Source organism: Ochotona princeps, chromosome 14 (genome assembly GCF_030435755.1).
Source record: "Ochotona princeps isolate mOchPri1 chromosome 14, mOchPri1.hap1, whole genome shotgun sequence".
NCBI lineage: Eukaryota > Metazoa > Chordata > Mammalia > Lagomorpha > Ochotonidae > Ochotona > Ochotona princeps.
This window is the reverse complement of record NC_080845.1, coordinates 37,272,767-37,284,824: the sequence shown is the minus strand read 5'-3', so window position 1 is coordinate 37,284,824 and position 12,058 is coordinate 37,272,767. Positions and strand designations below refer to the sequence as shown.

The 12,058-nt window shown below is 40.6% G+C and overlaps 1 protein-coding gene across 2 annotated transcripts in view; it reads left to right on the top strand.

Moving 5' to 3' along the window:
• Positions 1-12,058, top strand: part of TEK (TEK receptor tyrosine kinase) — a 121,150-nt gene that overhangs the window by 96,854 nt on the left and 12,238 nt on the right. Inside the window, exons 13-15 of one of the 2 annotated variants that reach the window (XM_004581062.4) lie at positions 5,859-6,158; positions 7,882-8,036; positions 9,446-9,656. In XM_004581062.4, the coding sequence (XP_004581119.2) occupies positions 5,859-6,158; positions 7,882-8,036; positions 9,446-9,656 (666 nt within the window). The remainder of the gene's footprint in view (positions 1-5,858; positions 6,159-7,881; positions 8,037-9,445; positions 9,657-12,058) is intronic. The other variant, XM_058672523.1, reaches the window with a different exon arrangement.

Sequence of the window (12,058 nt, the reverse complement as noted above, 5' to 3'; positions counted from 1 at the left end):
ATAGGTGTGCATGTATATAGATGTATACACACATGCACACAATAAAATGACTTAAACTACTGGTCTTTGCTTCTGACTGCCATTTAAAATTTGATACAATCTTTTTATAATAGTAGAGGTTTTTCCATCATTAAGCAGAGTTCTATTTTGATTTGTGAATAAGAGCTGCATCTGTGCACTTGCATAGCTCTTGGAAAGGGGAGCTAGTTTCTGCTCATACTGACTTCCACTAGACTCAGGGTTATATGGCCTCTTGCCAATACCCAGAGCTGGTTCTCTACTACCTCAACAATAGATGTGGGAGCAGGTTGTGTTTCTCCAGCCACTCTTGTTCCTAACGGTGACTCCTGAAGTTGGGACAGTACTGTTAATATAAAGATACTTTAAAAAATGTTTCTTTGAAAGACAGAGTTATGGGGAGAGGATGGGGAAAATCAATATTCCATTTGCTAGTTCCCTCCCCACATGGCTGCAACAGCTGGGACTGGGCCATTCTATTGATCTGAGTTAGGAGTAACAGGCATATCAAAATCCCCTGAGCCATCCCCTCTAATTCATTTTTATTCCCTTAGCCCCAGGGATAACCTGGACTATGAGTTCATGTAACCTTCCATTTACTATTTTCTCATTTTAATATGTATAGACATACAGGCACATACATGCATACATATCATTCTTCTGAATAAACATTTTTTCTACCCAGGTTAATTTCTCTAGCTGTGATTGATGTATGCATTAAAACTTCTGTTAACAGTCTTAGAAATAAAGCATAACATTTACTCCAATTTAATGGACATTTAAGAGGTTCTTTTTTTCTTTTTACTATCATGAACAAATACAGTTGCCTTATACATAGGGGTAAGGGATTTTCTATGAAAAATGTCCCTCTGAAGTGGCTATTCAACATGTGCTTTGTCCAAAAGTACACAAAAGCATTATCTTCCCAATCCCATGTCTGCATCTATCTTTGTCCTCTATCTGTATCACTTGATGCACCTTTATTTTTGTTACTCTCAAAGCAAAAAACATTTCATTATTAAGAGCAAGGTTGATCTTATGTTTATTGTGCATTTAGGCTTTTTTAGTACTCATATGTTTGATATTATAAATTGTCCTATTGTATAAATTGCTTATATAAGTTGGACTTTAATATTATGTACATTGCAAATATGCTCTCCTGATCACTTATTTTAACCTTGTTTGTGTTGTCTGTGGTCCCAGAGACACTTTACATAAGGCAGTAGTCAAACGCATCAAAATCTACCTTTTTGGTTTGCCTTTTCTGTGCTTCTGAATTATTTTTTTAATCAAAGTTGGAACTATATTCTCTAGATTTTGTTCTACTTGTTACATTGTTTTGTCTTATACTTAGATCTTTAAAATACTGAAATTTTGGGTATGGTGTGCTTCACACCCAATGTGCGAGCCAGTGGTACCAAGGCCGTCTGCTTCCTAGTAACTTATGATGTTTTCTGTGTCACCTGTCAACTTTTTAACATTTCTTTATTTTCATTGAAATGGCAGATTTTATATATTGAGAGAGAGACAGAAAGAGCTTTCACCTGCTGGTTCACTCCCCAACTGGCCACAACTGCCAGAGCTGAGCTGATCTAAAGGCAGGAACCAGGAGATTCTTCCAGGTCTCCCACGTGGGTGCAGGGTTCTAAGGTATTGGGCTATCCTCTATTGCTTTCCCAGGCCACAAGCAGGGAGCTGGAAAGGAAGTGAAGCAGCTGGGACATGAACCAGTGCATATATAAGATTGCAGCCCAGGCAAGGCCAGGATTTTAGCCACTAAGCCATTGTACTGGGCCCATTTGTCAAGTTCTTATATTCATTTTTACATCTATTTCCAGATGGTCTGTTATCTGCTTATACAATTTCCAGCCTAGTTATATATTTGTAAAGTGTTTTCATAATTGTGGGATTAACCACTTGCTTCTTCAAAATGTTTGGATGTGCATTCACTACCCCATGTAAATAGTACCCATTTTAAAACAATATGCTGCCAAAACATACGACCATTCTTACACACAGGATTAAATGAAAGTGAATTGGCATTGGAAGTACTCTTGCCTTTCAGTGATTATATGCAGTTTCGTGGGGACTAGTGGTAGGTGTGTTGAGCTTGGCAGTATAGGAGTTGGTCTATACAAGGTCAGGAAATAAGGGTAAAGATGATGTGCAAGAGAATGCTTAAATTTTACCTGAAGTATTCGTTAGAATTATGGTTAGCATAGACTAATCCTGCATAGATTTTTTTTCAGAAGTAAAATTAATGCTTCCAGCAATAACACATGAATTTTACAAAGCAACTAATTTCATCTAGCCTAAGAAGTGTAATGAATTAGATTTGGCATATGGCTCCAAACGTTTGTGAAAAATAGTGTTTACCATCTTTCCTGATTAAAAACACTTATGAGTAGACTATGTGGAGAAAAGTGTAAAAACCACCAGCAAATCAAACAGCTGAGAAAGGTGAGGTGCATGCCCAGATTAACAGAGCTAGGAAGTGGTGTGGGCTAGGATTCTAAGTCATGTTTCAGTCTCCAACAAGAACAGCATCAGTGTCTCTTTAAACTGACAACAATTTGATTCAAAGTAGGTTTTGTTCTGGGAGAAGTTCCTTTAGCAATGTTATCCCATTTCTAAATCATCTGAAATTTGGTCAGTGTTTCCTAAAGTGTTTTAGAATCCACTTTAAACTCACCCAGGGGACTGATGAGCCTATGTCTGCTGAATCTAAATCAAAGGTGCACCGCGTTATCTCAAAGGCTGTCTTCTTTCAGCAGAAAATAGATACACTGGTAGATGTAGATTTATGATTTTAAGCTCTAATATTATATTCTTCATTCTTCTGGCAGCTATCTGAGAAGCACTGCCTGTTTATTTAATGGACTTAGAAGAGCATTGCTTTAGGAAGTTAAAGTCTCTTGAAGTGCAATGATGCATATATTAAATGTTTACAATCGTCTGAAAGTATTAGCATCCCCTTGTAATAAACATGTTTACATTTGTGTAAAAACATACAAGATTGCTACTAGATGCAAAGAAAATAAAGACACATCTTCGATTAATTTTGATTGTGGATGTTAGATGTAGAAATTAGTGATCAGATTTGGGAAGTTGACAATCTAGTATCTAGTTTTAAGTTGCCAATGTAACTTAATAAATATGACATGGGGAATCAATGTAATGGGAAGACTAAGTTTAGAATGAAGAAGAGTCTTTGAGAATTTAGAATAGACTTTATCTTGACATTTTCTTAAGATTATTTTTTCAATATATTTTTTAAAGATTTATTTATTTTTATTACAAAGTCAGTACAGAGAGGAGGAGAGACAGAGAGGAAGATCTTCCGTCCGATGATTCACTCCCCAAGTGAGCCGCAACGGGCAGGTGCTGTGCCAATCTGAAGCCAGGAACCTGGAACCTCCTCCAGGCCTCCCACGCGGGTGCAGGGTCCCAAAGCCTTAGGCCGTCCTCGATTGCCTTCCCAGGCCACAAGCAGGGAGCTAGATGGGAAGTGGAGCTGCCGGGACCAGAACTGGAGCCCATATGGGATCCTGGGGCCTTCAAGGCAAGGACTTTTAGCCACTAGGCCACACCGCCGGGCCCCAATATTTTTTTAATTCTTTATTTTAGGACACAGTGTAATAGGCATTGGAATTTCCCCCTCCTTCTCCTCACCCCTCCCCTTGTTCTCTCCAGTCCTTCACTTGGTGTCTTCCAAGAACCCTCAGAAGTCCATCATACTGTCATTGAGGTGTCACCCAACAATGTAGGGACTTCTCTGTCATTTCACTGTGAGTCCATCCTTATATTGCAAGTACAGGGATATGCTTCTGTTTCTACCTATGGACATACTTACCTCCTCTGCACTTCCATTATACCTTCCTTTAAGTATAGCTCCCCTCAAGTTGAGAGGGGAAAAAAAGAAAAGATTTTAAATAAAATGAAATAGTGAGTCTTCATCTCCATGGTGTTATCAAATTTGTAGCAGGGATATCTGTGTGACGCTGGCATGGTGCAAAAGAGTGTCCAATATCTTCCTGTAGAAATTAATGCTAGTGTATGACTCATGTGATTCAGATGTGAGTACAGCATGGACTAGATCATCGTTACCCATGGGTAGTAGTAATAACAGTGATAAGAAAGATATTAACAGTCTCAGGTGAGATTCTTAGCCGATGTCTACTAGTCCTAATTGGGAGCATTAAAAGTCTGTGAACTTTTTGAAATGTATATTCCCATTTTTAAATTTTGGATGATAAAGCTCACAGCATTGCCTATCAATCTATGTGGTTATGAGGGTCAAGAGAGACCTGTACCTGGAGGCACAGGGTAAACAGCCTCACAGACGAAAGGAACAGTTAACAGTGAGGGAAAGGCCTTGATTCATTAGCTGTTTTCAATTGTGTTAAGCCTTCTCAGGTCACCAGTTTCCCTTCTAGTCTGTGCCCCTTAGGAAAGGAGTTTCAGTGAGAAAGCAGGGATACATCTGTAAAGCAGGAAAACTCCAAAGCATTCTTTTTCCTCCTATTTCTGGCTTCAGATGGAATGTGATCTCACTTTCCCCTAAGTCCATATTATGATTTCTCCTATATCCACTCATTTTTTTCTTTTTTTATTAGTTGATACAACTTAGTTGATAACAATTGGTACAGTTTAGTTGGCACTGGGGTCACCCTTCCCCCTTCCCATATCCCCTCCCTTTGCCTCGGTTCTCCCCTCCAGTCTTGCAATGGGCATTTTTCATGAATTTTAGCAAGTCCATCATGCTGCCACTGGGTGTCTCCCAACAACGTAGGAGATTGTCAGTCATTTTGTTGTGAGTCCATACTTGTACTGCATGCATGAGGATTTATTTCTGTTTCCACCGATGAACATATTAATTTCTGTTACATTTCCATGATGTATCCCCTTGAATACAGTCCACCACGGGGAGAAGAAAAAGAAAAAAAGAACAGGCTATTGAACCTTCATTCACATGAGTTAACGAACATATAACAAAGGTATCAGTGTGTTGCTAGGGTGTGAAAAAGAGTGTCCAGCATCTTCAAGTAGGAGCAAATGTCAGCGTATGTCCCAAGGCACTAGTGAAGGTGTAATGAGGACTTGATCTTTATTATTTATGAGCAATAGCAATAACGGTGATAAAAGGGACATTAACAATCTCAGATGACTATAAACAACCCTAACCACTTCTAGGAATATATCCAAAAGACTTGTTACATGAGAAAGCAACATGCACCCCAATGTTCATTGCAGCACAATCAACAAGCACAAAAACATGGAAGCAACCTAAATGCCCATCAACAGAGGACTGGATAAAGAAACTGTGGTTCACCTACAATATGGAATACTACTCAACTATTAATGAATTATGATAGTTTGTGGCCAAATGGGCCAAACTAGAGACCATTATGCTAAGGGAAATGAGCCAGTCCCAAAGGGTTAGATATCATATGTTTGCTCTAATATAAGACAATATGATGTCAAATCTAAGGATTTTACCTTATGTCACTTCCTAGATACTATATAAATGGCAGCTCTCAAAATCATTCCATTATTCTGAGCATCAAGAAGAGTGTGTATGAGTGAATGGAGTAATGGAATTGCTGATGTTTTCAGTTCGTGCGTGAATGGCCAACAGGTGCTGTATGAGTGTTGCTGTTTTCCTTTCTTAGCACTTTCTCAGGTCTCCATGGAGTTCAGTAGCTGCCACCATCTAGTTACCAGCCGAGCTGGAATTACCAAGAAAACACATTTGCCATTCATAGGTTGACATGAACTGCCTCACAGAAGTATAATACCCTGAGATGGTAGTATTTAAGTGATTTTTTTTAAATTTCTAGTTATCCCTCCACAACCAGAAAATATCAAGATTTCCAACATCACAGACTCTTCAGCTTTGATATCTTGGAAAATATCGGAGGGCTATTCTATTTCTTCTATTATCATCCGTTACAAAGTCCAAGGCAAGAATGAAGACCAGCACATCGATGTGAAGATCAAGAATGCCACCATCACACAGTATCAGCTCAAGGGCCTTGAACCAGAAACAGCTTACGAGGTGGATATGTTTGCAGAGAACAACATAGGATCAAGCAACCCAGCCTTTTCTCAGGAGCTAGTGACACTCCCAGAGTCTCAAGGTTGGTAGAAGAGATAAGTGCTTAACTTGGAATTGTTTTAGGAGAGCATCAAAAAGTCTGTCTTAAGATACTTATTTAATATGTGTGTTGTGGGATAGAACTCACTTGTCCTGATAGAGTAGACCATCTCTAAATGGGTCCCTGAGAAGTTTCTCTGTTGACCATGTCCTATTAGTAACTTTCAGAATAAATTAGCTTATCAGCATGTTCAGCCAATAATCTAGGAACGCTCCAGTTAATTAGAATGTTGATGTATGGAGGAAGGAGAATGTAGAATTTGCTTATGGGGAGGGGTGTTTCACTGGGTGGTTCCAAGAACCACATTCCATTCGTACACAAATGAACTCCTGTGTTGACTGGCATGATTCTGTTCTGTTCTGACTTGTCTTCTGTGATGCTGCAGGTAAAAAGGTCCGCATCTCCCCCACCAATCCCAGAGAAAGAAGCTCCTTGAGAGAAAAGATCTTGCTTGAATGCCAAGCATGCAATGCCCACTGTTAACACAGGAACAGTTGACTGACAAATTTTTATAAATTTATAATTTGGATCAGAGTGTTTTTACAGAAAAATTATGGTAGTTTTAAAGTCTCTGTTTCCCTAGAGAGTTACCAAGCTGAATTTTCAGTGCTGGTTCTTTGGAATATCAGCAAAATGCTCACAGAATGAAGTCTGCCAATTATTTTTTTTTAAGATTACACTCTCTACTTTTTATGATAAATTGCATTTTGATAAAAGGTACGTAGGCTATAATCTAGGCCATACATAAAATACCAAGAGAACATTAAGAACAAAAAACCCTAAAAGTCTCCTCCTCCCCACTGGACCATTCCACATCTTTGTACATAGAGACAAAGAAAGGTGGAGCATATTCTGAAGATGACTTCATGTTCTAATGCTGTTCTTGAAAAAGGTCGAGTTTACTTTTAGTTTTAATATGAAAACTAAGAGAGGGATCAGACAACAGTCTTTATTATTTTAAAGATGTATTAAGTGATGGGAAAGGTAGACAGAGGAAGAGAGAGCTTTCATCCACTGGTTCATTCCCCTAGCATTCTCCATAGTTGCGCTAGGATGATGCCAGGAGCAAGGAACTCCCTTCGAATCTCCCACATGGGTGACAGGAGTCCATGTACATGGGTTATTATCTGCTGCCTCCCAGGTGGCAAGATTTAATCCTATGCACTTCATATGGGATGTATCCCACTGCCCCATAAACACCTGCCCCAGACCTTAGTATCTAACAACTTATTTTGACCTGAACACTATAGTGTGTCTTCATCTTTTCCTTTCTTCTATTTTTTCTCTCTTTTCCTGTAAATCACAGACTCTGAGCTCTTATTTTCAGACAAGTTTAAGCATTTCCAGGTTAAAAAAAAAAGTGTCGTGGAAAGGAAATGGCATCTCATTAGTTATTCTCTAGTCTTCTGCTTGGATCTCTACTTGGAAATGAAAGTTGAACAAGTTACAATGACTAATGGTTAGCACATTGGCATTTTGAAAGCACCTCAATACCTATTTTTCGAAGAACTAGTATCAGCACTGTGACTCAGAGCCATCTCTATTGAATTCAGAAAATTCGAGTTGCCCCAAGTTACCCAGGGTTTAGGCGGAGGGGCAGGGAGCACTAGGGATGACATTTCATTCCCACTTTGCTCCATTCTCTCCCAGTGGTGGCCTCGCTGACTACACTAACCCAGTTGCTTCTTGCTTTGTTCCTGCACAGCAAGAGCAGACCTTGGAGGTGGGAAGATGCTGCTGATAGCCATCCTCGGTTCAGCTGGAATGACCTGCCTGACAGTGCTGCTGGCCTTTCTGATCATGTTGCAGCTGAAGAGGGCCAATGTCCAGAGGAGAATGGCTCAAGCATTCCAAAACGTGGTAGTATCTCATCTCATCTTCCTTCTAGTTGCTAAGTGGATGTGTACCAGGACACATTCTTATAAAGCTTGCAGCTCCCTGAGATGAGCCTTGTCTTCTCTTAGGTTTCTGTTATGAAACAAGGTGAACAATAGGGCCATATCGTTTCTTGTCCAAACCAGCACAATTGAGATAGTGAGGAGTGAGTCAGTGCTCTTAATATTTGTTCAGGAAACCAGGCCAAAATAGGATGTGTGGTCATGCTCGTGGTAAGTCCTTAGGTAGAATAATCTTGGAGTAGAATGAGCTGATCACTTTAGAAAGGATGTGCAGGAAGGAAGCCGGGTTCTCAGTGGGGACAGGTACTGAATGGGTCCTACCATCATTTTGAACCTGGTTTTCTTCATTCCCAGATTTCCCCCCCCAATTTTCATATTTCTAGGAAAACAGCATTTTCCTACATTTCCTTTTTAAACTTCTATTTCCTGCTTCTAATATCTTCCTTAATATTCTCATCTATTAGTAATTAGCCTGTGTGTCTTTCTCATTCTTGTATACCCATCAGCCTGTAGTGATGGTCCATGACACTTTGAAATTTTAACTACTAGGAAATATCCTAAAATCACTTTTCCAGCAGGTTCTCCACTTGAGTCCCTTGTGTGGACCAAAACCTGTAGATTTTGGTCTTCAGGTTCTGTATCATCAGTTTGTACCTAACTGGGTAAATTGGGAATCAGAATACAATGCACTCAACAGTGATGATGCTTAAGAAGAGCTGCCTGAGTACCCAAGGTTCCCTTCCAGGAAGTCCAGGGGAACACCAGTGTCTGGCTGCATGTCAGAGCTGGCTCTGCTGAGCCCAACCACTGGGCTGGGATTGCTGAAGTCTGTCAGGACAAAAGTGCTGCTTCATAATCCTCTCAGCAGCAGTTTGAATTCGGCAGACAAGAGACACTGTGCTGGGTTTTACCCTGAGCATTCTGTAGCCAGAGTAAGCTTAATAGAGTCTAAGGTTTAGAAGGAGACTGAGAGCAAAATATGTAGTCCAGTACTGTGATGATGCCAGAAAAACTCTGAGACACCTCCTGTGATTCATATGGGTTCTCCATGTTATTTTCCAAACTAGAACTGAACACCTCCTCCTCACACAACAGAGGAGGAAACTCAAGCATATTTAAGTTGGGAACAGCAAGTCATGGCACACGTGTTGTCCTCCTTAGCCTTTGCAAATGTTGCTACTCAGTTAAACCCACATGGCTTTACAGTAGCTGGTTCATCAGAAAGGGCTTGTGAAATTGAACCTATTTATAGTCTGTTCTAGAATTAAATGTGTTACTTCTTTTTTTAACCTTACACAGATTAAAGGCAGAAGCTATTTTGCACCTTTGAATAATGAAACATCCTAACACAAAATTTATTTTTTTTTCCAGAGGGAAGAACCAGCTGTGCAGTTCAACTCGGGAACTCTGGCCTTGAACAGGAAGGCCAAGAACAACCCAGATCCCACAATTTATCCAGTACTTGACTGGAATGACATCAAATTCCAAGATGTGATTGGGGAGGGCAATTTTGGCCAGGTTCTGAAGGCACGCATCAAGAAGGATGGGTTACGGATGGATGCAGCCATCAAGAGGATGAAAGGTCAGTGGCTGGACAGCTGGAGTCAGCATTTCAGCAGGGTGGGACGAAGCTCCACTTCCTGTCAGATCTGTTCTCTGTGGTCTTATCTTCTGTAAAGCACAGGTGGCCTGGTGCCAGATATGGCTGTTGGGGGCTGCTGAAGGTGATGCTGCTGTTTATAAAATCAGGATGTAAGTGCCCTGGTTGGAGCCACTCACTATTCAACCATTACAGTTGGCACTCCTTGGGATGCAAACATATTCAGGTGCTCTGTCTGAGGCTGCTAACTTTGTGGGGGTTATCACTGCTCTGAATGTAGTGGTTCTCATGACATAGCTGGTATCGGAATCACCCGGAAGGCTTATTGAAATACAAACTGGGTTTCTCCACTCTGAAGTCAGATGCTGCACCTGAGAATGTGCATTCCATGTTGGCTCCCAGTGATGGCTGGGATTCTGTGGCTTCCGAGAGCACACTTGAGTATTCAGAATTACTGCATTCACTGTTTAGAAATGCATCTACTTGGGTTTCTCCTACCTTTTGAGTTGAACTACATGTGTGTTGAATCCTGGCCCTGGATAAAGTGTTCTAAAAGACGTTTTCAGTACTCACATTTGAAACCCATGAACCTAAGAGGCAAGAACCAAGAGTTTACAATTTGTTGATCTCAAGACTACTTGGTACAAACCCCTTTTAAAAAGACCAGATGATAAGCATCTTCTGAGAAAGCTGGGTAACCAATTCTTTCATTGGCAACAAGCTACTCTATGTGTGCAATATCAGCTGACACCTGACTTCACTGTGAATCTGCATTCTTGAGTTTACAGCAAATCAACTTTAAATTCACTAGGTGCATTAGAAGCAGGCATGTCATTAATTCTTGCTGTGCAAATCCATCATTAGGGGGTTTTCCTTCTTGTCTGCAATGCCGAGCCCGGGAATGAAATTGAATTCTTAAGACCTTTGCACTTTTGCATTGCTATAGGGATCAAACCAGGAAACAAAACAGTATCCAAACTTAGAGGTAGTAAAAAGATTCTTAAAAAACAAAAACCTTTACTCAATAACCTGCCACCCATTCTCTTTTGCTACTGTAGTCACAGGGAGTTTGAGGGAGCAGTAGGGTTGTCTTTAGGGTCAAGGTGTTGAACCCTATGAAAGCAGTGTTTTTTGTTTTATGTTTTTTTTTTACTGGATCTCACCTGAACCTAATTTTCTATCTTGGACTATGTGAAGAGGCAGTAGGGCTTAAATAGGCAATGGGACAGACAACTTTTGCAGGAACAGTGATACATCCAAAGCAGTTCCTGAAATAAATGCAAAGCTTGATTATTAAGAACTTCAATTGTGGCACATTTGTGGGAGTGGAAACTCAGCTTAGCCATTAAGACCTTTACCTTCCACATCAGAGGTGGGTGCTTTGGTTTCTGGCTCTAGCTCCTGATCCCAGCATCCTGCCAGTGAGGGTTCCTGGAGACAGTGGGTATAAGGTAACTGTTTCTGGTCACCTGCACAGGGACATGGATCACATTGTTAGTCCCTGGCTTGACAGCTCTAGTGGCTTCAAGCATGTGGGAAGCAAACTAATGTGTGGGAGCTCTGTCTCTCAAGAATAATGGCATTTAAAAATAATTTATTGATGCTTATTATAAAGGCAGATTCATAGAGAGGAGGAGAGACAGAAAGATCTCCCATCTGCTGGATCATTCCCCAAGTGGCCGCAACAGCCGGAGCTGAGCTGATCCAAAGCCAGGAGCCTGGAGCTACCTCCAGGTCTCCCACAAGTGCAGAGTACCAAAACTTTGGGCCATCCTCTACTATTTTTCAAGGCCACAAGCTGGATGGGAAGTGGAGCAGCTGGGATGTGAACCGATGTCCATATGAGACTTCAGTGCATACAAGGCAAGGAGTTAGCTGTTAGGCTACCATGCTGGGTCCCAATAATGCCATTTCTTTAAAATGATGCTTTCCCAAAGCCTCAGATGTTATGTACAGATATACTGTGACTCTCCTGTGGGAAGAACAGGTCAATCTGGAAGTTCCTGTTTATTTTACCAGTATTGTTAAAGCATATGGAACATTGCCACCATTTTGAAACATGTTATGGTACACATGTTTGCCACCACTCTGTTCCTATAGTGTTAACTTCTAAAAAGCAGTAGCAGCATGTTACCCTTGACTGAAGGCTTATCATTGTATACATCGAAGTAGTCTTGTCTTCAGTCTCATGCCTGGTGGTTCTTTGGTAAAAGTTCTGGCAGGGAAGACTGTACAAAAACTAAACACAACTCATTTCTCTAACCAAAAAGTGACTTTGATAAACTGTCTTTGGGATTTTGTTAGGCAGGCCTGGTTTCTTAGGAGGTAAATTAACATTAAAGTCAAATACATGTATTACTGATGGGTCTTCAACAAAATCTTTG